General features: G+C 43.9%; 1 protein-coding gene across 2 annotated transcripts in view; it reads right to left on the bottom strand.

The window, feature by feature from the left end:
* UBE4B (ubiquitination factor E4B) overlaps positions 1 to 22388 on the bottom strand; it is a 66459-nt gene extending 44071 nt beyond the window's left edge. The window contains exons 1-2 of one of the 2 annotated variants that reach the window (XM_019493981.2): positions 22151 to 22388; positions 7579 to 7765 (exon numbers count right to left, since the gene is read on the bottom strand). In XM_019493981.2, the coding sequence (XP_019349526.1) occupies positions 7579 to 7765; positions 22151 to 22174 (211 nt within the window). In that variant the 5' untranslated portion in view covers positions 22175 to 22388. The remainder of the gene's footprint in view (positions 1 to 7578; positions 7766 to 22150) is intronic. The other variant, XM_006271376.4, reaches the window with a different exon arrangement.
* Positions 22389 to 25634: the final 3246 nt, after the last annotated feature.

Genomic DNA, 25634 nt, shown 5'->3' with positions numbered 1-25634 from the left:
AACTCCTGCAGGGGTGCACCAATGAAGATTTTCTTGGCCGATACTGATAGACTATTATTAACCAGCCATATGCGCCAATACCAATCCGATAACTGATTTGGTTACATGTGATGTCAGAAGCTGCTGAAGCATGCCAAAAAAAGGTTAATTTATGTCAGTACTTAAAATGTACTGACATAAATAAACCTTTTTTTTTTTTTTTTTTTTTAGCATGCAGCCTCCGGTGTCACATGTATCAGCATCCCAGCACTTAAAAATGGCAGCAGGAGTGCTTGAACTAAAGCTCATCAAATGAGCTTTAGGTCAAGCACTGCCACCACCATTTTTAAGTGCAGGGATGCTTTTAAGCAGGGCAGAGCTGAGCAGGACGAGGGCAGATGTGGGCTGTTCATTGTGGGCTTGGGGCTCTCTGCACCGCTGCCTTGGAAAACCCACACCGGCTGCATATCCCCTGCCCACCCAGCAGTGGGTGGCACAACTTACCACCCCCGCTGCTACCAGGTGGGCAGGGTGTGTGTGGCTGGCACGGGGCTCCCAAGGGAAAGGAAGCAGAGTGAAGAGCCCCAAGCCCACAGCAAGCAGCCCGCATCTGCCCCATGCACAATTATGGAGGAGGGGGACATGTCTCCCCTAGGGGGTACATGCAGTAGCAGAGAGTCAACCCCTGCCCAGTGCTCCCTGGATGAGCTGCCCATGGTTCCATCCCACTCCCCAGCTGTTTTCCTGGACATGTGCATGCATGCAGGCGCACACAAGCGCACAGAGCCCCCTGGGTCTCACTCCCAGCAACTCCAAGCAGAACTCCTTACAGGCTAGAATGCTGCCTGCCTGCAAGGGGAAACCCACCATTTCCCATGGGAACCCAGGCATACGGGGGCCCCAGCCCTGCTGGGGAGAAGGAACCCAAGCATCTGGGGGCCTGGCCCCATGGGTGAGAGGGAACCCAAGTATCCAGGGGCCCCGTCCAGAAGGCATAATTCATTATATTTATTGGAGAACATTATCAGCTACAACAGACAAGAAAAGCTGACAGCCGATAATGTAAATTTCCCTTTTATCAGTGCCAATCCGATACGCAGCCGATACATCAGTGCACCTCTAGACTCCTGCCCCGTGTGCCACACACAAAAGCAATGACTAAAGGCTCCTTTTCTTCCTGAAGTAAGGAAGAGACTAAGTTTACTATAAATGATTACCTACAAAATAAATGCTAGACACTGCCAAAACTTCCAAGTCACTATGAAGCCAATGTGTTTTTAACTTCTCATCAGAAGAGCATAAAGTCTGTTTTCATTGTAGAATTATCTTGGTTTTTACCCAGGCATTGCTCCCGAATCAGCTCCCATACTCACTGACCCAAGTTTACAGATGCTTTCAACCCTAGAGAGCTGACCCTCCCTTGGGTGCAGGCTACAGAAACCCAGACACTTTGCAATGAAAGTACAATGTGAGTGCTGACCACATGAGTACTAACCACCTTCCAATTTCTCCCTTTGTGTTCAGGTCAAATACATTCTCTAGCAGCTGGTGAGGTAACAGTTACCCAATTATGACTCTGCAGTATGGATGCTCACACCTAGGCACCCATCACTTGGGTTAAAGCTGCAGTGATAAAAGATATACAAACCAGCATTCAGGGCAGTAGCTCTCAACTGTTTCAGATTCAAGTCACCCCTCATTACGCTCAAAATGCCTATGAAAAACGCCAGCTTAGTTTTCATTCATTTTTTAATTACAGAAAAAGAATAGAGGGATTCTTCTGCTGCACAGAATGCAGAAAGACACAACAAGTCAAAACGTTTTAACACTACAGAGTCTCATCTGAAATCTCTGGGTTTCTCTTGTGAATCATGCTTACACACCTAAAAGTGCTAACATTGCATTGCATGGTATCCTTAAAAGGATCTCAAGACATCTCAGGATGCCATGGCATCCTCATTGGGAATTATGGATTCAGGGAAAGAGGAAGGGAGAAATTTAGAAATAGAATGCAAACTAAAAGCAGAATAAGACTTGCATTCAATAAAAATTAAAGCAGGGTGAATGCTACTGATGTCCATATGAAGATGAACTCTAAACTGCAGCATTTTCTTAAAATCCCTGTCTCAACACTGGGTCAAGAAGGATGCTAAACTCAAGTCTTGCCTAGCAATATAAAATATTAAATTTCATGCTGCTATGGCAATAGTGCTGTAGCATGGTACCTACACCCTGATAGACGAGCTCTTTGAAGAGCATGCACAGAAAAAGATATTGTTATAGCTTGCTTACTTAAAAGGAAAGCAGCAGTGAATTCCTCTCCTCTGGGGTTTTCAGCTCACTCGTTATTTACAGGACATTCCCCAAACAGTATTAGGTTTCAGGTGAAGAGTGTAAAACCAGATTGACAACCTATTTTTAAATTCCAGTACTGGGTCTGTTCCAATGTTACTACTAAGAACTGCAGCAGCTTGTCCCATGCTTGTGGCAGTAACACATTTTAAAGTTAACAGAGTGGGCAGTGAAGTAGAACAGATCCAGGATTATGCTGGTTTTGCCGCAAGCTGTTTGCTTTAGCAGTTCCTTCAAAAAGCGTTTCAAAGATTTAACATAAATTTCATCTTCATGAGAAAAATCTAGACAGCCAAAGTAACGCCTGTTCAGAAACCAGCCTGTTAGGGAGCATAGCTGATTTTAAAACCAGAAGACTGCTTCATTTCAAATAAATGGTTTTGATTTATTTTGCCAAAATGTACAGCTACCAACTTCATGCTTCTAAAACATGCAAACCTCAGGTTCTGTCCATACTGCAGGGCAAATTGTGCTAGCAACAGCTATTTAAACATGGGCTGGGCTCAAGTCTGTTCTAATGTAGACTAAAATAAATCTGAAATAACTGGACCAACTTCAGTGGAGTTTTATGGATGCAAGACTACCTGGGTACATCTACATGTGCAATTAGCGCAACACAAAAAACTCCAGCCCAGTTTGTACCAGAGTTTATTGCACCCAGGTGCTGCATTTCCGTGTGCACCTGGGAGTGAAGCACATTCAGCGATGGCAGAGCAGCCCAGGCTTGGCAGGTGACCCAGAGGGTCAGCGTGCTGGTTCAACGTGCTGCAGAGAGGCTACCTGGGGCATGAAGGTAGTTCAGTACAGAGCCAGCTGAGGCACTCTCATGCCCCAACAAGTCCTGTCAGCATCTATACATGCAATGCAGTGCACTAAACACTACTGCAGGATAGCACTTGTGTTTAAAAGTACTAACCGATAGCAGAGTTAATTTACTGCACCCTAATAGGACTGTACGTGTAGACACTGAGACTTAACTACAGAGCTAATTAGGCAATTGCGCAGTAAACATCTCGTGCAGATGTGCCCAGCGATATCCAAATCTGATGGACAAATCAGTTTTTTTGTCCAAGAGAGAGAGGGTTTTATATTTTTGGACCTGCACTGTAAACATAAGAGTTATCCAAGGACAAATCACATACCATGGCACAACATGGCAAAGAGTCATCACCATAAAAAGGTCTCTGCCCAGCCTGGTCAAGGTAGAGATTCAATTATGTAAGGAAGAGGGTATCAATAAACTGGAAATGTACTCACACAAGAAAACACTGTGCTTTAACATCATCAGAGCATGCCCTACCTACATGGCATTCAGGGGCCTACTGCATCCTATGTGAGCCCTCCGTATGTAAATAGTGACAATATAGATTTACATTTCAACAGGAAACCAAAAATAGGGCATATTCTGAAAATGGTCCTGGAGCAGCAGTTGTAACTATGACACACATTGAGAATGTGTTCTCACTTCTTGTGTGGGTTAGTTGGGACTTTGGTTCTTAGAACACATCTAAAAACAGGTGCAGATTAAGCACCCAAGAACAGGTGAGCTCTTAACAAAATACAGTGACCACCTGGTACTCTGATGCAGACAGAACAACAATGAATTAGCATGCACTGCTTAAACTTCACCATGCTAGAGGACAGCTGACAAGATACTGGCTGCCAGTTAATTTCATCAAAGTCATATTAGGAGCCTTCCATATCACTAACCATAGCAGACAGTCACAATTGAGATGCATTCCTTGGATGACTAAATGTTGCAGCTTAAATGCATGCCAGGCAGTGCTAGTTAAAAATAAATAAATAAATACATAAATAAATAATCTGCCAATGTATATGTGGAAACTAAAAGGAAAATGTATTTGCTCACACAGCTAAAATATTTCAATTTCCAATTGTCCAAAGCAGGTAGCTCAAAAATCAGTTTGTGGCTGCCAAGCTGTGCGCACTGCTTTTTCCACCCCCCAAATTCATGCGAAATGCCAAAGGCCTGTAATGTAACCATGCCTTCTCTATATTAGTGAATGTCACTGCAGTTTTTTTTTAACACAAGACATCCTATGTAAGGGCTATGTACTAATAGACATAGCTGGATATGAAATATATAACTGCTCTCTAAGGCAAAACCTGGAGGTCTCATACAAGATGGTGCAGCAACAACTATAACATCTCATGGATTACAATTACCTGCATTTAAAGCAGAATCTTAGAGCAAACTATCGCCTGAGAAATCACTAATCACAGAAGGCAGGCAGGCAGGCCATGACAGTGCCTGAGAATTAACATTTTTTGTGCTCATGTGCTCAATACTCAGACCATGACTTGCCTGCCAAGAAGCTCTAATAAAGTAATTTATCCAAACCCTGTTTCCCCAGAAGATAGTAGCTTTGAAATAAGTCCTCAAGAAAGAGAATGCTTTCAGAAGAAAAAAAAAAGGGGGGGAAAAAACCCAAACCTCCACCTCAAGATTTATCACTGACTCAAAATGAATGAGCTCCTGACCTAGTAATCCCACAATAGGACTGGAAGCAAAACTTGAGATCTATTCCTGTCTCTGCTGTTTAAAACCTCTGTTCCCAGTCCCTTGAATATAAAAATAGCATCATTCTTACCCATCTCACAGGGAGGACTGGGGGGGGGGGGGGGGGATTGTTTGTTTAAGGAATAGCTAATTTCTGGAGTGGTCTCAGATCCTCAGACATAAGGTGTAAAAGATGCACAAGGTATTATTACACATATACTAGAAATGCAGTTGAACTAAACAGATTAGCCAAACGCCTTAGCTGAAGGACTGAATAGAACTAAGTGCTCTACTGTGTGGTACAAAACCAGAGAAAGAACATATAATTAACACCTACCATTATGTACATGTTACATTTTAAAGCTATGAACAAAAAGGAATGTGCTACGTGTAGGTTAGCAACCTTTCATGGGGATGCAGCTATTAGCATTTCTAACAGTAGGCAATTAGGCACTCAGTATAAAAAAAAAAAAGCACAAAGATGGGCTCTGGCATCCTCCAAGACAAGTTATGTTTTGCTGAAATGCCTATTTGTCAATATTATTCACAAAAGATTCAACCTTGTAGATGAGGAGATGTCAGGAAAAAGAAGTCCCACTGCAATTAAGGAGAGATAATTGCTTCCTCAAAATCTGGTGATTTACAGATTGTATGCTACAGCCTTGGGCTTGCAAGTTCTTGCAAGACGCACAAACCTGCTGCAATCCAGCTCAAATGGGCAGCTACACAAAAGCTCAAGAAAACAGAAATGTCAGGTCTAGCCCAGCCCTCTGCACTGAACGGAAGCAAGCTCTAGGCCTTATCTACATTGACGAAATTTGCACTGGAGTCACTACAGTGCTAATCTCTAATGTAAATATGCTGCGTCAGCACACAAAATCTATATTCATTGTGTAGTTCAGTATGTTACTGGCAAGATGCAGTGGTGCAAACCCTGTGACTCCATTTCAGTTCTCTGCCTATGTAAACTACATTTAGTTAGTAACACAGACACAACTTTCCTCAACGTAGGAAAGCCCAACCACTTCTATACAACTCTTATTGCCCTCAAACAGTATAGGATGACAGCAAAAAAAACAGGCTGCAGAGAAGACAGGAGCATAAGCTTGACTCTCATTATGCTAAAAGCAGTGCCTAAATACACTGCTCTCAGGGCCTTCTATAGTATGGTGGCCAAGCTGCAGTACTCACTAATATAGGATAGTGATTTCCTCAGAAAGTCTGTCCTGCCTGTGCTGAATTTCTTTGCACTTTTACCCCTCACTCAGTGCTATATTAAGTGTTTTATGAAATCTGACCTGCAGAAGTCCAGGCTCGCTTTAAAATGAAAGAAATCAAATAATGCAAAAACATGCTGACATGCACTGAACACACAGACAACACATGGCACATGTCTTGGCCCCCCATTTTATTTATTATTTGCAGGGTATCCCTAAAAGAGTCAAAAGTAATGAGAACTGTTACTCTGTTTCCTGCCAAATCGATCCTGTGCTCCGACTTCACCATGATATGCCAGTCCTCACAGGAAGGGACACTTGCAAGGACATTATTTTGCTGGGGCTGCTCTCTGCACGTCTAAGTGAATTAAAGTCCTCTGCAGTCATTTTAGTTTACCACTGCAAAAGGACTCCTGCAAACTGTACATCTTTAACAGAACCTTTGCTGTTGCTAAATGCATATAGCAGATAATCAGCAATAAATACTACCGCTTCTCACCACCCTTTTCCCCAACTTTGTAATTTATCGCACATACCCCAAACCAAAAATTAATATCCCTTCTGGCATGAAAAAATATCCAATTTTAATCATTTCAATAATCTGTACTATAATGAACACACCCTGTATTGTAACAAGGGATTCTCCGTTTCTGAGCACCAGACAAGCCGACAGCTCATGCATCACCGCTTAATGTGCTGTCTAAAGCTAACTAATGCTGCATAGGCTTCTCCAAGCAAACATGCAAGGTGAACTCTGCACCATAAACACAGAGTTCATTAGCTAACAGGTTAAAATTACCTTGGTTTCTGTGTCACTTCCCTTAATCATAAGGCCAATGTTCAGCGTTAAATTCCAACAGCAGTGAGCTTTTCTCAGGAAGTGCTTCTGACAAGTACTCTGCCCTGAGTGGAGTATGGGCAGACAGAAGGTGAAGCTATCTTTACCCTCCAGAAATTCTGGAAGAACATTTATTCTTTGTTTCATTCTTCTTTTGCAAATAATACCTAAGCACAGCACATACAGCACTCAAATGCACCAATACACCAGTAATGGGAGACTTGAAACAAAAATGGATTTAGAGACCGACTGTTGAAGTCCATCAAGAGGCCAATCAATAAAAAATGCATTGCAAAGCTGAGGAGCTTTTTTTCCGTCTGTCTGTTAGATTATCTTCATTCTTCAAATTATTCTGAAGATGTAAGCATTCTCAATACCATCTGCACTGCACACTTCACTCTGCATCAGGCTTTTATTTGCAGTAAACAGTATTTGAACAGCATCTGTGATTGCCCTTGCCCTCCCCTAAAACAAATCCTTACAGAATGGTTTCTTCACTGCAGCAGATAAACAACTAAAGTAACATAATTCACTTAAGCCATGTCATATAGTTTACCAGAAAATATATAAATATGCACAATATAAAATTTCTCCTCCCCCCCAACCCATTTTCAAACAATACCAGAAATAACCCAGAAAATGTTCTCTTCACTGCTTAGGTTGCTGCCTACCTGATGCGCCAATTGGAGAGGTAGCTGGGGTCATGCTATGGACATTTAGACCAAGATTGTGGGATGGACCCGGGGCTGGCGCTGCTACAGGTGGTCCTGGTGGGTTCTCTCTTTGTGGGGATGTAAGCGGAGTGGTGGGCTGGGAAGATGGCCCACCTGCAAGCCGAGCAAGGCGCCTTCGACGAATCTGCACAAAGGAAATTAAAAATACTCTGTTACAATAGACACTTAATGAACTCCCTTTCAAAAGAACATGGATATAACCTCTGCTGGATGGCAATACTAGTATGCTTGATATGAAGGGAAACTAACATATGAGATTTCCTCATCTTTCATGACCATTTTTTTTTTTAAGTTTCCAGGGCATATTTTACTACCTTTGAAGACCATCATTACAAGACAATTTGTTCATCCCACTCACAGGACAAACACAAGTTTCACTTTTTGCTGCAGAGTAGTTTAAAAAACTTGCAACACTTCCCTTCATTTTAGCGTTTGATGCAACAAACCACATTCCTCCAAAAAAGACATCAGCACAAACTTTACCCCAAGTTCATAACATCCAAGACTATGAGAAATGTTTGCATTTTAAAAGTGTTTCATTAAAAGTTTTTTTTAAAGAGGAGTGTGTTACCAAAACACTCCAGCACTAAGTCTCTACAAGGGAGACAGCTGCTGTCCTAACACCTGGCTAGGAAAGCAAATAAAGCAATGAAGTGTCTTGTCAGAGTCTGGGAGCAGAGAGCGAACACAAAGGAGGAAAATAAGATTTTTTTAAATGGTACCACTCAAGGTGTTAATAACACCACAGATGAAAGCAAACATTTCTTCAATATCTCACTTAAATTTTTAGCATCCTTTCTAAATTACTAAAATTTAGTACCACAACAGGCAGACTGTTCATTTATTCCCCATGTATCAAGCCAAAGGGAATATAAACTGCAAGACCTATTTTATAAACCAGCAAGCTCAAAGAATAGATTTAAAATCAGAAACAAGTAAAGGACTAAAAACCCAAATGATACAATTATTTACTATCAAGGACCACCAAAAAACCCCCAGAAAAACCCAAAATTCTTATGCCCACTAAGAGCACCACTAACAGCAAACCCAGGGCAAGCAGAAAACATCACATGCTGGTAAATTCACTGTGGCAGACAAGCCATGATAATTCCATTTCTACAGCGATAAAGCAGTGCTAAATGAACGATAACATTTTTCACTTCTACCCATAATACGGAAGGGTTGGCAAGATGTGAAAGAGCGTAACAAAGGATGTGTGTCAAGTGAATGTTTATGCCATGTTACTACTGTCATTTAGTGGCCTGCCAAACCTACCCCAAGAGAGAAAGATGAACAGAGCAAATTAAAACAGACTTTAAAAACTGTGGGAAAACATAGTGCCTGGAGCAGGATTTCTTCTGTGACTCTGGTGTCACCACATGAATATGGAAGACAGCAAGAAAATAAATCCTTTTTTTGTTCTTGGACAAAAAGGGCTTTAAATGGAACATCTTAATCCCTTCTCTTTGTAAAACGAAGGTGGGGAGTTCATTATTACAGCAAAACTGAGAAAACTTATTCACGCAGCTAAAAGCTTCTGTTGTTGACTAAAAAAAAAATAAAATCAAATTCACCCCCTCATCTGTTTCTTAGAGGAAGTTAAATTGAAGATTTTAGTGTTCTATGTACCCACTTAAACATAAGATTTCTGTTGCGTGGTGTCGCTGTAACCATTAAGCAGTTACTACATTTCATCCAAAAAAATGACTATTTCAGCAGTTACTCAATCACTCCGTGATCAAGCATAGTTGATCAGCTTGCATTCCCCAATCTATTTTTTATACTATATAAATAAAATATATTGAACTGGAGGTTGAGAAAATCCCTAGGGTTTTGTTTCACGTTGCGTGAGTGACTGAAGGTTTTGCTTGTGGACAATAATTCCCCTACAACAGGGGAGTCAAAGATATAGCCTGCAGAGCTTTATCCTCCAGCCTGCAATGCTGCTCATCACTTTCAGCGTGTGCTGGCTCCGGCCCCGCGTGCTGCACACAGCATGTAAAGCCCATCTGGTGTGAGGCCAGCTTGGGGTGTGTGCTGCACACGGCACCCACGCTGGATCCACGGTCAGTTCAGACTGGGCCCACAGACAGGCTGCCTATGCTGGATCAAGTGTACCCCAGTGCACACCATGCCACACCAGGCAGGAGCTACCCTGCACTGCAGGCAAGCATGCTGGACCTGTGACCCATCTGGGACACGCACAGCAAGCAGCACCTGCACAAGAATGACCATCCATGCTGAATCTGGAGCCAGTCTGCATTGGGCCCATAGATCAGTCCTGTGTGCCTGAACTGGAGCAATAGGGACAGTCTAGCATAGGCACCATATATAGCATGACCTCATGACCCATGGGGCTTGAGCCAATGCTTGCTAAAAGCAGCATGTGTGGCTAGTCCTGCACATGCACTACATACTATGCCTGCGCCAGCCCAGTCCCAACGGCTGGTTCCAGCATGTGGGGCTGGTCTGTGGGACCAATCTGATCTGCAGACTGGCTCCACACCCCTTATCTAGCCCATGGGGATGCACAAGAGAGACCCCCAACATTCAAGGAACAGGAAGTACTTTAAAGATCTGCATTTTGAAAACACAAAAGCAACTGCTGAATTTCACACACGAGTTGCTCCAACAACTTCAATAACTCATTCACACAAAGTTAAGTCTATAGAGAAGCATTTGCAGGATCGGAGCCCAAACTCTCCGAATCTACATTAATCAAATTATTGTAATCATGTCAGAAAATGGTTTGCTAGGGTGGTTTAGGATCTGCAGCGAACACTACAGCTCTTCAAGGGGATAGGAACAAGTAGCGATCTTTTGAATGGTACTCCAGCGTTTTATAGGCAAGACTGACAAAACAAGAAAAACACTTACATCCTACAGTTAGAATCCAAATTCCAAAAATTGAATGGAAATTTAGCTTAGGGCAGTTCTCAATTACCTGGAAAATTTCCAGATGATATCATCAAAACTCAGCAAAGTCTCAAATCAATATGTTCCCAAAATCTCTAAATTAACTTGGGAGATATTTAAACAAGCCCACCAAAGTAACTTTTACCCTACCACTCCCACATCTAACTTGGCTGTTCTGAAAAGAAAGACTTCTGTACAGAAGACACCAATTCCCACTCATTGTATGAAACAATGTGATGAGGATTAACTTATGCCCTTTATCCAAAAGGTTTTCAGTACTGTATATCCCAGATAAACAGGGCAGCAACATCTAGCCATTCTGGACACCTTGGATTTATTAAAAAAGGTCTCCATGTATCGTGATGTATAGTTCTGGTACTAGTGCAAGGTTGCTCACTCCCTCTCTCTGTTACATGAAAGCAGTTTGGTTTTCCATGCCTGAGTATTCTTCTTCTACCTACAACTCCTACCTACAAATGCAATCTCCCTCTCTAGCTTGATGCAGCTGCACTAATGGTTTCCCCCATATTACTGTTGACACTGCAGTAGCAATAACCCTGTTTAAAACAGTTTATGTCAAGACTGTTTCTTTGACCAGGAGCTGACCAAATGGTTTAGACTGTATTATAACATTTACTATGCTTAGGCATCATTTTTAAATGTTCTAATGATCCAGTCACAATGGGAAGAACCAGCAGCATACCTACAGGCTGGGGAACTCCCTTCTCGTCAGCGCAGAGGCAGAAAAGATCTTGGAGTCATCACTGATGCCAAAAGGAACATGGGCCGACAGTGCGGGGAAGCGGTCAGGAAGGCCAACCACACCTTGTCATGCATCCACAAATGCATCTCAAGCAGGTCCAAGGAGGTGATCCTCCTCCTCTATGCGACGCTGGCCAGGCCACAGTTGGAGTACTGCGTCCAGTTCTGGGCACCGCACTTCAGGAGGGATGTGGACAACATGGAGAGGGTCCAGAGCAGGGCCACCCACATGATCAGGGGGCAGCAGGGCAGGCCCTACAAGGAGAGGCTATGTGACCTGAACCTGTTCAGCCTCCACAAGAGAAGGCTGGGGGGGGGGGAGGGGGAGGGGGGATATCTAGTGGCCATTTACAAACTAGCCAGAGGGGACCAGCAAGCATTGGGGGAATTCCTGTTTCCCCGAGCACTACCAGGAGTGACTAGAAATAACGGTCACAAGCTGGCCGAGGGTAGATTCAGGCTAGACATCAGGAGGTACTACTTCAGTCAGGGCGGCTAGGATCTGGAATCAACTTCCAAGAGAAGTGGTGCTAGCTCCTACCCTGGGGGTCTTTAAGAGGAGGCTGGATGAACACCTTGCCGGGGTCGTTTGACCCCAGTACTCTTTCCTGCCATGGTAGGGGGTCGGACTTGATGATCTGCTCAGGTCCCTTCCGACCCTACCAACTATGAAACATTCTAATGGGATCTGATCTTGCCTGCAAAGCCTACACTAGATGACAGCGTAGTAACAAATAAAATCTAGCTCTAATTGTTTACCCAAGTATTTAAGCATAGTAGATTTTGAATAGGATACAGGGCATAATCAACACTGAAATCAGTTTCAAACTGCACTCTGAGACCAGTATAGAAGTCATGCCACAGGAGAATAGCATACTCTACACCTTGACTAAGATGATGCCCTAAGTATAAGGTTCCGATCTATAAGTGGGGAATCCATACTAGCTAGTAATGACATAGTTTAAACTCAGTTGTTGATAGCAGGTTTCAGCTGTAACATGCTGAAATGCCCAAGAATATTTTCAACCGTTAGAATTTATTTGGTTTTCTTGCTTTGCAACAACCTGTGACATTTGCTGAACAATGATGACAGCATGCAACAGGATTTAAGATCAGAACTAATCAAACAATATTTTTCTCCCCAAGAGCCTATCTACCCTAGAAAAAGAAGCATGCCATTACAGTGAGGATTTTCCACATGATAACCTCACCACTGCACCTTTGAAGACATGGTTTTGTATCAACATTCATGAGCACTGTTTTAATTTAGGGCAAAGCCTTCAACATCCTACCTTTGACCTATGCAAAATGACTGCGCTTGAACTATTAGAAAACCAATTTTGGCATACAGAAGCAAAGAACCACTGCAAGATGAACAGCCCTAACCACACATCAGCACAATTCTTTATGAAGTAAAAAGTCTGGCTAGGTGTAAGGGCTATAAATCCTACAGAGTGCTTCTGTCATTGCCCAATTCATGTTAAGTGCAGCAGCAAAGCAATGGAAACATGCAAAAGGGGATAAAGTCCAACTGTCATTACAGACTTTCATTCAGAGCAATAAAAGTACAGCAAACAAAACAGCCTCCCTTCAGCACGGGTGAAGCCTGATCTGAAGTACAGTGGCCACTTTGGGGCCCTGCACTTCAAGACAGACATGGGCAAATTGGAAAGAGTTTGAAGAAGAACAACAAAAGTGATGAAGAACAAGATTCATGAGGAAAGTCAGAATGAACTGTGATTATTTGATCTAGAGAAGGGAAGGCTGAGGATGTTTTTAAATGCAGATATGTCCAACACTTGACTGGGATGATTTAGTCAGGGTCGGTCCTGCCTTAAGCAAGGGGGGCAGGAAAGGGGGGGGGGGGAGGGGTGGTTGGACTAGATACAACCTCCTGATGCTTCTTCCAGCACTACTGCTCTACGAATCTATGAACAAGCCTTCATATATCACTTTCACTTCACTTCCACCTCTTTCAAAATAACTTCTGAATGAAACTTGGCACAACCAGTCAAGAAGTGGTGCTGATGGAATGCAACAGTTCTGGTCACATTATCTGAAAAATAAAAACGTCACCCATTGCTCCCCGAGATGTAAGGTCAGGAATCTTTAGTAACATACCCTGACTTCTGCCTTTTTCATTTGTCAAGTCCACTCATACCAACACTGAGAAGGCCAATGACTATGTGACCAAATCAAGTTTGCTTTGCTCAAAACTGGAGGTCAAAGAGGATAACTAGTAAAAACAAGAAAGCTGAATTTCTAATCTACATGGGGATGTTTAACCCCTAATATACCGTCCATTTCCTCACTGTTCAAATCTAAACCTTCTACATGCCTTCCAAACTGAGAAAAGGGAGGCAAGACAGGAAAACAGAGGGGTAGGCAATACTAAAAAGAAAAATGGTCATAAAGTTATTGGTACAGTTAAGCAAAGGGAATAAGAGGGAGAAAAAAAACCCAAGAAAATGAGGAAGGCAGCATAAATAAGAGGATAATCAGTCAAGAGTAATTAACATGAAAGCAAGACAACAAGGTTGACATCAGACTTCCCTGCATTATTCAGCCATGTACTTGCTAGCTTTGATTCTAGCAGCAGATTATCAGATTTGGGGTCAACTGGAAGAGAAAAGGCCAAAGGACAAGACACATGCACCAAGGCTGAAATATCAACATTGGAGTGGCATATTATTCAATCAACTCTCCGTCAAACCTTGATTGTACTGAAGGCCACGTAACACACATCCACGCATACCACAGCGTGCAGCAGTTGCAGAGACAATCCTCTGTTGTCTATGAATTATTCCCACCTTCCACCGTTTCAAGCAGATAAGCAAAGGCTGCTTGCATTCCTGTGTAACTTGAGGCTCTCCTCATCCAGGAAGCGCCAGATGTGTTCAGGCATGATCAAGCTTTTTGGGTTGTGCTTCAACTGTTGTGCTGCCCTATCATTGTGTTATGAATAATAAAAAATAATATATGTTCCTATAACCACCCTGCAGCCTCTCTAACATTGCAAGATGTTGTAGAACTGTAGCTTTCCACTTCTTTCTTTTCTTTCATTTACATTCCCCTTTTCCCTCCCTCAGCTATGACATTCTTGCCTCTGATATACCCTGTAGCCCAGAAATTCTACTGAAAATAGTTACAGTTTTTGCTAGCAATAAGGGCGCCAAGTCTGATTTTCACACTTGAATGAGTTATTGAATGGGGCTACCAATCACCTTCTTTAGTAAGGTTTCACCATATCAGCTTATAATGTACCCTGAAGACTTTAAAGGGCATTTTCTCTAAGAAGCTGGCACACAATAGTCAGACTGCAATAATGTTTACTTCACTGCTCTCAAGCTTACTGCAGTTATATCCAGTCCAAGGTTTCTCCCTTAGCTGTGAGGAGTTAATGGCACGTTACGGTTTTTTTCTGTACTCACTTCTAAACAACCTTTCCCAGAAGGCCTTCCCTTGCTTTTTAACTGAGGTCCCGCCCAAGAAAACATTTCAGCTGTATTTAGCACTGATGCAGAATAACTGAAATTCAGCTTTGGTCAAATCACATAACAACCACCCAATGTGTCTGGGCTAATAATACTGACTCAACCTCTTCTCAAAGCATAGGCTACCCCACTTATTTAGACCTTGCAGAAAATGTAGTTTGTGTCTGTTCACCTGGGACAGACAAACCAGCTGGTTTTCAGTAGCAAGTACAGCTAAAACTCAGTAAAGATAGGAGATTCATATAAAATAACATTGAAATTATCAGCTTTGTCTCACTATTTTACAAAGCACTATGACTTAGTCACTCCTGGGCCAAAGTTTAGCCCTTGTGTAAAAACTAGATTTGGCTCTTGAGACACGACGATTTGTCATCTTCACCCTCCTCTGCTGCCCCAGTCTATCCAAAAGTATCCTGGGGGACCCAACAAGTGAGAATTAAAGAGTCAAGAATTTTAAACAAGAGCAACAGAGTGAGAGACAATGGAAACATAAAAGTAAATTCTAGCCAGTGCAAGAAAGGCCCAGGAGCATGCTGAAGTAGAAGGGCAGAGCACAGATGTCATGTGGTCTTCAGGTAGCAGAGGATGAATAGAACAGAATAGAAAGGTTTGAAAAAACTGCTTTAATTTTTCTTTAAGGCAATTAGATAACTAGGATACTTGACTTTCAGAATTAAACTAGTGGCTAATACCCATACCTTCTGTTGCAACACTTTAATTAAAGATCAAAGCTATTATTTTACCCTATTTTATAAAGGCTACACAGTAGAAGTACACCGATAAAGATTTTCTTGTCTGATACCGATAGCCAACGATTGAACAACTATATTGGCCAATGCCGATTCAATAACCAATATTTAGTAATAGTGCAAGGCAGTTTAAACTACTGACATGAACAAACCTTTTTTCTGTGTTTTGCATTTATCTCACACATGCCTCTTGCCTGCTCTATTCCTATGCAAGTCACCCCCTCGCCCAGGGCTCCTACCAGCTGCTCTGCTCCCCGCGCAGCTCATGCTGACATCCCTGGTAGGCAGGGTGGACCTTCACACCGACAGTGGTGCCAGGTGCATTTTGAGCCCCAGGCATGCCACTGCCTCAGCACCAGAGGGCCCTGTGCAGCCAAGCTCTCACAGCTGCCAGGGAGAAGCCACTTCTGCAAAGGTGCCTGGTAGAGAGGAATGTCCCTCATGTGATGCCTTATCCCACCCATGTGCAGACCAATGTCTCTGCAGCAGCCCTAGAGCTCAGGCCCTGGCTGCACATGTGGAGGTGCTGCCGTGGCAGCAGCAGCAGCAGCAGGTAACAGTCCCGTTAGTGCTGAGTGCCGTGTCCTGTGACCACTCCCCAGCATCCCCTGCCACCGCTTGCCAGGACCTGTAGTCTGCTGCAGGGACCGGACTACACTCAGCAGGGTGCTTCGGGCATGCAGCCGTAATCATCAGCTACAACCACCAAAAAAAGCTGATAGCCACTAACATCATTTCTCCTTTTATCAGTGCCAATCCAATAGCCAACTGGTATATTGGTACACCCCTACTACACAGAAACATTTCCTACAGTATTACAGCTACTACTATAGGAGAGAAGATGGTTTTGTGCTTAAGTCGGATGGGTGGGCCTCAAGATCTACAGTTTGCAAAGTACCCAGCACAGTGGGGCCCTAATTGGGCAAATAATTCATTTGTGACCAACAATAGTGGTTAGTTCTCAAAAGGACCTACACTTTAGATTGTCTTTCAGGCTCAAATAGCACTTAGCAAACAAAATAGAAACAGGTAGTGTTTTTAAATGTTCTGCTACAAAAAAAAAATCACCATTTACTAAAATTAATCTTACGCCACAGAATACCTGAATGTCAAGACCCTCTCTTAGGTAAGTAGCACATTATTTCATAACATTCATTATATGGGGTCTGGAACAATCAATGCAATCTTCCCTGTATTACATATGTCAATAACATGATGGAAAAAAAGGTTAATGCAAACATCTAAGTGGCCCAATGAAACTGGTGCATTAATTTTGATTAGTACACTTAGCTCCAGACACAGCTAAACTGCTTCTAGAAATTAACTTTCATAGATAACATTTTTTATTTTACCAAACTTCTACCACAAAATTGCCAGCCTGGATACCCAACACCACACAAGATAACAATACCTCCATCACTAAAAACAGCAAACAGAGGATTTTATTTATAAAGGAGAGCCATAGAGACAAGACTGTAACAATAGGTTCCTTATATATGTTCATTATATATATTCACCACAAAGCTATAAGCTTTTTAATTAACATCTATTTTGAGGTCAGGTACTAGCTCAGAAGACAGTCTAAGAAAACAGATTATTTTTCCATCATCAACAAGCATTTTCAAAGCTGAACAGCATGATATCTATAGAAGAGTTGTTATTATCTTTAATACCAAGTATATCATTTTACTTCTTTGTGATGATCACAGTTACAACATGAAATTAATCTTAAGAAATATTCATCTTCTGTATACACTTGTCATGGTAGAGGTTAATGAGGTTTATAAAGCCTAGTAAAACAAAACATAGAAATTTAAAAAAACAACTGGTCTCAGTTTCCCGCCTGCCCCCCCCCCCCCCCCACCACACATTTTAGGTAACTTTTTTTCCCCTTCTTCCATTTCTATTTTGTCCTTCCATTCACCTCTTACCTGCAGCTCAACATTTTTCATCCAATTCTGTCCTGGTTCTTCTCCCTCATCTCTCAATCCCCCACTGTTTCTGACATTTCCTCCTCTTGTAGACTCTCTACTCACCCTTTCTTAAGGTACTATCATACTTAATTTTGCAACTTTGCTTTATTATGGTACTTTTAAAAGTTGCATCAGCAAGCAACTTTAGTGCCATAAACATACTCTTTGCTAGACAAATGTTAGTCTCTGCCCTGAGCTAATTAAAGGCACAAGCATGGATAATAGACCTCTTTAAATTACTCTAGAAGCCATAAGGAACAAAGGTCCAATCCAAGAGTCCTTGAAGTGAACAGAAGGCCTCTGACTTCAATAAAAGTTTGATCAGCCTAAAAAGGTATAAATCTGAACCCTGCAAAGAGCAAAATTAAAAGGTCTTAACTGACAATCTAAACCAGAGTCTATTAACACTGTGGTTTAAAAGAGCAGGAACATTGTATCATGGAGGCACAAGCCCAGAAAAAAAATAAAGCTTCAAGAAGTCTTACAAATAAGAAGGAGAAAGAAGGAGGAATTAAAGAAGCACATTTTCCTAACAGATAAAATGTTAACAACCAGACACTCATCATTCACTAATAACACTTTATTAAACAATATTCAGCCCATATGTCTTTCAACTATAATTTATCATGCACAGCAATATCCGTCATAGAAATCTGCCACGTTCTCTTAGTTTATTGCTATACATAGTGATTAGGTTTGTATGACAAAACATCATCTACTTCCACGGTGGAATGAGAGAACTAACAATATAACATACAACCTTGCTGGCTTGCTTTTTTGCTATGCCACTGATGCCACAATTTACACCCAGAATATGGCAAAGGTTCAATTCCATATGTTGGTGAACTCTCACAATACAAAGACTCCAGTGCTTTTACAAAATATCCCAGACACTTACCACTTTACGCTAAAGCAATCTTCAACAGGAAAAGGATCAAGGTGCATCAAGATTAAGATCAATAGTAAAAATCCCTCCAATTTAACTGAAATTGGGACCTGACATTTTATTTAGCACTGTACTAATTTTATATTCTGGTTTTTTAATTACATTTCTGTATTTTCCTTGCTAATTTCCTAAATTTATTAAATTATATTGGGGTCTCAGACACCTGCACTCATCAGCATGGATCCGGGTTTTCCATTTCCCATGGAAAAATAGAAGGAAAAAAAAACAAGAACGGGTTTTCCCTTTTAACTGAGAAAAACATGGGTTTTTTCATTTTAACAGAAAAACACATGGATTTTCCACTATTGCAAAGAGCTCTCTGCAAGCTGTATGAGTTCCAGCCTGCAATGTGCTGGGGGGAACAGGAGGTGGCCATCAGGCAGGAAGCAACATGTGCATGTACGCTCACACATGCACATGGCTGCCAGGCAGCCTGGAGAGAAGCTCCTGCTGGTAAAGGGGCGGGGCAGGCAAGCGGGCAGAAGGATTGAGGCCCCCATAAGGAGGGAGTAAAGAGGGCAGGGCTGGGGCTGCGGCCCAGCCTGGGCGGTGTGTGGGGCTTGGGGCCCAGGGCTGGAATGCACAAGCAGGAAGCGGGATGGAGCCATGGGTAGCTTGTCCGGGGGGCAGGGCTGGCTCCCCACTGCTGTGCGTACACTGGGGGGGGGGGGGGGGGGGGGTATGCAGGGCATGTGCCCCCCAAATCTGTGTGCAGGATGGAGGCAGGTTGCCTGCTGTGGGATCAGACTCCCTGCTCTGCTTCCCTCCATCTGGGGCCTCTGGGACCTAGTGAGCAAGACTAAGCATGGCAGGGCAGAGCGGGGCCAGACAGGGAAGTTCCTTGCTACTGCTGGGAACTCCGCACCATGTTGGCAAAGCACTCCCTGCCTGACTGGCAGCAGCGGGGGCAGCGGCATGGAGTTGTGCCCCATGCTGCTGCCAGGTAGGCAGGGGGTGTTTCACCATGGCAGCATGGGGGTCCCAGTGGTGACAACAAGCTTCCCCGCCTGGCTCTGCTCTGCCATGCCAGGTGCTGCCTGCTGGGCCGCAGAGACCCCATGGAGAGGGCAGCAGGGCAGGGAGCCCAAACCCACAGCAGGCAGCCTGTGTCCACCCTGGTACCTGGGCTGTGCTCCAGCCGTGCCACCCGTGGCACTCCACTGTGCTGCAGCAGCCATCACTTCCCACTGGAGACAGCTGGGGCTTGGGTGCTGCTGCAGGGAGCAGGGGGCTGCAGACCCAGGTCCCTGGCCCTGTAGCCCTGGCAGCTGGGGGGAGGGGGGCTGTGGATGGAGGATGAGGGGTAGCAGCAAGGCCCAGGGTGCTGCAGGTGAGGATGAGGGGCTGGAACCTGTGTCCAGGTGAGCTAAGGAAGCAGGGAGAGCTCTGATTTTTCATGATAAAAAAACAAAACAAAAGTCAAATACCAAATTTTACAGGTACTTAGAATTTATTCTATTATAGTGATGAAGGTACTGGTAGGCTTCTAATTTGCTTTAAAATTGTAAATATATCAATAAAATATTGTGTTCAATTGACAGACAGACATACACACATACATAGTGGTGTTTCATTTTAATCACATTTGGGGGGTTTCAATCAGATAATTTACCAGGTTTAAACAGAAAAAAAAAACAGTATTTCTGCTCATCAGCTAAATTATACTGTAGTTAAAATATATTTTGAAATGAGAAGATATTCTAACTTATGTGAGTATTGACACTGGCTTCTATGAGAGTTTTCTTTTCACTCCTGCTCCACCCAATTCCAAGAGAAGCTTTGAGTACAACATATGGCAAGACACATGGCCATTTAAAAAAAGGCTATATTCTCTACCAGCGACCATTCTTCAATAAAGAGCCTGCTGCCTTGAGTAGTAGGAAACCAGAAGTATGTTGGGGGGAATAAAGTAAACATGGTCCTGAAGAATATCCTTTCTAATTAAAAGAGTGTATATGTTAACAACAAAAAAATCGAAGGAACTGATCTCTTTAGACAACATAACACGAAACATGCCACAAGCAACTACCAAAAGGTTGTTCTTTAGTCAAAATTGCAGTGGAGAGGTTGGGGAAGACTAAGTAACTTAAGACAAGGATTTTCCAAATGAAGGACTATTTTGGAGAAAATACAAGATTTCCACTATCTTGCTTCCACAATGCATCATTTTTCTCAGCAATTTATAAGAATAGTGATATGAAGTAGGTTTATGTGGGATGAACAGCTCTGAATCCCTATAAAAATACCTCATTGTAAGATACAGTTGAGCAGTATTATTAGAAGAACAAGAGATAAACACACTACTTATTAAACATGCCTCCTAAATTATAGGCTCCTCCTGATACATACTAGCATCACCCCCCCTTCACCTTCCTGGGCAGTGCCATATGGGAATTGTAGTCTCCCTCTCTCTACTGCCACAGTATATAAAGACCTCATCAAGCAAGTGCTCATAAGGCACTTTTCCTGGTTCCTGTTGCAACACAGTAGAATTGCTAAATCATAACTTACAACACGATCAAAACACATCACTACCTTTTGGAATACAAGTTTGAGCGACAGCAGCAACAGCCTTGTTCCACAATCCAGTCATCAACATGAAAGTCATTTCTTCCCACTACCACTACCACCCTAAGCTTAGAGTGGAAGTCTGCAATAAATCTAACAGAAAAGCAAGACAACCTTAAACTGCAGCTAACTTGAGATCATTCATTATTTATAGGGTACTTTCATATGAAAACATTTGAAAGAAAGGGAAGATCTGCATTCATGCCTGAAGTAGGTATCACATTGTGGAAGCAGGAAACCCCCTTGACATCCTCCTCACTAGCATATTATAAATCATCTGACTGAGCACTTAAATATGAACAAAATAGAAAAAAGCCTAACAGTAGGCAGGGCACCGGTTTAAAAGAAGAATCAGGAAACAGTTTGAAAATGTTTTGCCCAATGTCAGGTCTGTATCACCCAACACAAATCACTAACAGTTTTCAGCTGCAGAAATAAGAAATGTAAAAAAGTTAAGCGAATGGAGGCGAGCCACAGAAAAAAGGCCTGTTCCAATACGATCTCAAGATCTTCACAAAGCCAACAAAAAGACTATTCAATATAAAACTGCACTTACACTCCAGCCCTTGGAGCTAGGAAAGACTCAAGGTGGCAATTTTAAACACCTCAGTTGGAAACAAAATACAAAACACATCAAGAAACTATTCACAATACTGACAAGAACTTACCTCATATGAAGGAGTCTTCTTTTAAATTAAGACAAGTTGGCAGGTGTACACCTCCCTCCCCCCCACCCCAACAAAAAAAGCAAAGGAATTCAGCCCCTTACTTCAAGCAATATAATGAAAGGCTCCCAAAAAAAGAATTGAGCTGCTGCACAAATAACGAATGCAAACCTTGGACAGAGCTAATGTCTCTTATGAAGTGCTTTCCTGAATCGAAGTCGCCCCTTTGAATCGCAACATATGAATGCCCTGGAGCCAATTTCCCCTCGTGTGTGCCCACATGCCCTCATGCAGGACCCCGGGTACAACTCCAGTGCCCACAACACCCCCTCAGCGCCCGCCCTACGCTCTTCACGAGCACCAGGCAGCCCCAGGATGCCGGCCCAGCCTCCCTCCCACATGTGCCCGCGTCGCCACCCGGGGCCCCTGGACTCACCTCATCCGCGCTCAGCTCCTCCATCGCTTTCCTCTTAATGGTGAAAGGAGTGTGGGGGGCTCTTTCCCCTGTGCGGGGCGGGAGTTCGGGGAGGAGGGGGAGTGGTGTCCTGCTGCCGCTTCCCCCAGGGGTGTCTCAGAATTGCATAGTCAGAGGTGGAGAACAACAACAGGGAGGCGCCCCCCTCTCCTTCTCCCTCTGCCCGGCCGTCAGCGAGCACCAGGCTCCCCCCTCAGCGGCCGCTGCCCCCCGCGCCCTCCCCCGCTCCAGGCGCCGGCGCTGCTCTTGCTGCAGGTCCCTCGGCTGCTGCTTCGCCCCCTTCCCCGGGCGCCCCGCGTGCCGCAGCCCCAGACCCCTCCGCAGCTAGGTGATGTCCGTGCCCCCCGCCTCGCTGCCGCTGCCCCTGCCCCAGCCCCGGCCCCGGCCCCGCGCGGAGATTATTCATCAAAACAAGAGGGCGGCGGCGGCCATCTTGGAGCGGGATCACGTGACCCTGCCCGGCGGCTCCGAGCGAGCCCCGCACGCCAGGCGCCGCGCCGAGGCGGCCAATGGCAGCGAGGGGCGGGCTCGGCCGCCTGCGCCATAGCAACAGCGGGGCGGGGCAGGGGAGCAGCCAGGAGGAGGGAGGAGCTGATGTGGCGGGGGATGGGATGGGATGGGATGGGATGGGGCAGGGCGAGGCCCAGAGGTGGGGCAAAGGGGCTGGGGATGGGGGGAGGAGGAAGGTGGGGGAGAGCAGGGAGCATGGAGGCTGGAAGGAGGTGCTGGAGAAGTGTATTTCAGGGAGGGGACCCGTCTCCCCTTGGTTTTGGCCCCACTCCATTCGTGGCCGTGCAGCGCGGTGCCCACAGCTCCCCGACTTCAGTCACTTCCAAACCCGCAAACAGGCTTTGCACCCTTTGGCACGGGTTTGGGATTGAGTTGACTTCAAAACAACAAACCCTTCCTCCTCGGTGCTGGTGGCCCTGCTTTGAACCGTGAAAAGCTGTGGAGGTGAAGGTTACAGTCCCGCTGGGTTGCAGCAGGTCTGCTGCTTTTGTGTGGTTGCCCCTTGGACCAAAAATGGGGTTTCGCAAAGCAGCAAAAGTGTGGCCGTTTACTTCACCGAGGGGCGAGCCTCCGAAGCGCAGCGTGGATGGTATCGACAGGCGCTGGGCAAGTGCCATTCCCCGTTCAGTAACACAGGCAGCCCCTCTTAACTGGTTCCTGCAAAACAGAGAGTTAAGCAAAACCGAAACAATTTGACAATCCAAGATGGCATCCATAAGTGTTTTTAATGACCCAAGATGGCGACCGCGAGCATTATAACGAAACTCACTGAGCACAAAGTTAAATCTGGTGTCAATTAAAAAAAAGCATTATAGCGAAATATGAAGCGAAACAGCGGGGGTTGCCTGTACTTGTTGATATCAATGAGTCGCCCTGCGAGAGTCTATATCAAGGCCTTTCAGTCATCCGTTGCTCTTCTAGCACAGTGGTGCTCAACGTTTGAGCCTCACGGGCCACATGAGTGACACGGAGCCAGTCCATGATGAAACCCAGGGCTGATGTGCAGAATCAGTCCATGGGTGCAGTCCAAGTCCGGTGCATGGGCCCAGTCCTGTGCACATCTTCTGGCATGTGGGGCTCCCCAGGAATCCAGGAAATTGATAGAAGGAGAACAGTGATTAGCACTGCCACTGCTCCCTCACCGCCAATTTTCCAGATCCATGGGGAGACCCACAGGCCAGATGACATGGCTTGGCTGGCCAAAGGTTGAGCACCGCTGTTTTAACAGATCCAGGCTTATTTTTTATGTTAGGTCTCTTCCCAGTAATCATGGGACTGAAATACAGTTTATCTTTCATCCAGTTGAGTAAATGGGCATGTCTATATGTTTATTAATGCACCTTTGTGACTGCACATTAAGTTTAGTACCTGTAATATGCGGGACTACATATAGGCATGTTAGGCCATGCTAATGCACAGTAGCAAAGGCAAACTTTTTTTATGATACTTAATGTGCAATAGACAAATTCTATTGCACATTAGCGCGTTAGCACAGTTTTTGCTGTGATGTGCTAATGCGCAATAGGCTACTGCATAATATGGCATCTCATGTAGATGAGCCCAGTGTTTCTTGAATGAATAGCATAAGGTTTCTGACATGCCAGTTGGGTAGGTGAGTTGCTTTTGTTGTGCAGATGGAGACAACTAACATACACAGAGATAAAGTAAGATGTCCAAAAGCAGGTAGCAGGAATGGCAAGGACCTGTGATGGAGCATATGTTTGCAGATTAACTTAACTTGTATTCTACTCCTGTGTTTCTTTCACAAGAAAGCCACATTGAGTCAAACAATTACATAGGTTTATTTAAATAAAATATTGTCAGAGTTTTCCCAGGTCCCATGTTAGAGGATCACCCATACCTGACTTATCAGGTTGAGGTGAACTTAAGTAGGATAAGAATTTTAAATAGGAGTCCAGTCTTTTTATAAACGAAAGCAGGATAACATACTGGAAATTTTCCCTTGTTTATGTATGGTTTCTTTCAGAGTTTATAGATTTAAGATAGAGAATAGGAATGGAGACTAATCATTAATGAGTTTGTAATGATATATAAAGTGTAAAGCAAACTTTAAATCCTAATGAGAGTCCTTCCCCCCAGCTCCTTTTTTTTCTAACTTGATACCCATGTAAAATTTCTATTGGGAGACACATCCTGGTCTTTCTATATCAGTGCTGATGCTGTTTACGTTTGACTGAAATTAATACCATTATATAGCTACTAGCCATTTGGTCTGGGATTTTCCTTTAAAGGCATACCATTAAGGTGGTTCTAATTTTCTGATTAAATGTCCTTGCATTTAATAACAGTCTGATGTGCATCAATCAATGCATCTCCAGCAAAACCAAGGAAGTGATTCTTCCACTCTACTTGGCATTGGTGAGACCACAGCTGGAGTACTGCATCCAGTTCTGAGTGCCACACTTCAACAAGGATGGGGAAAAGCTCGAAAGAGTCCAGAGAAGGGCCACCCATATGATCAGAGACTTGCATGGCAAGCCATACAAGGTAAGGCTGAGGGACCTGGGACTCTTCAGCCTGAAGAAGAGAAGTCTGAAAGGACGCTGGGTAGCAGCTTACCACTATATCAGAGGCATACATCAAGGGCTCAGTGAACAACTGTTCACCAGGACACCTTTGGGGAAAACCAGGAGAAATGGTCATAAACTCCTGGAAGACTGTTTCAGGCTTAACATTACGAAAAACTTCTTCACAGCTAGGGTGTCCTGACTGTGGAATAAGCTGTCTCCAGAGATGGTGTAGTCACCTACCCTGGAAATCTTCAAGAGGAGACTGGATGGCATCACCTGACCCCAGTTGTCTTTCCTGCTTGGTGCAGGGGGGGCTGGACCCGATGATCTTCTGAGGTTCCTTCCAGCCTACATTCTATTAATCTATTAATCATGTCATGCTATTAACATAATACATAATTTAT

Source organism: Alligator mississippiensis, chromosome 13 (assembly GCF_030867095.1).
Source record: "Alligator mississippiensis isolate rAllMis1 chromosome 13, rAllMis1, whole genome shotgun sequence".
NCBI lineage: Eukaryota > Metazoa > Chordata > Crocodylia > Alligatoridae > Alligator > Alligator mississippiensis.
Note: the sequence above shows the minus strand (reverse complement) of the source record. Positions and strands in the feature narration are given on the sequence as shown.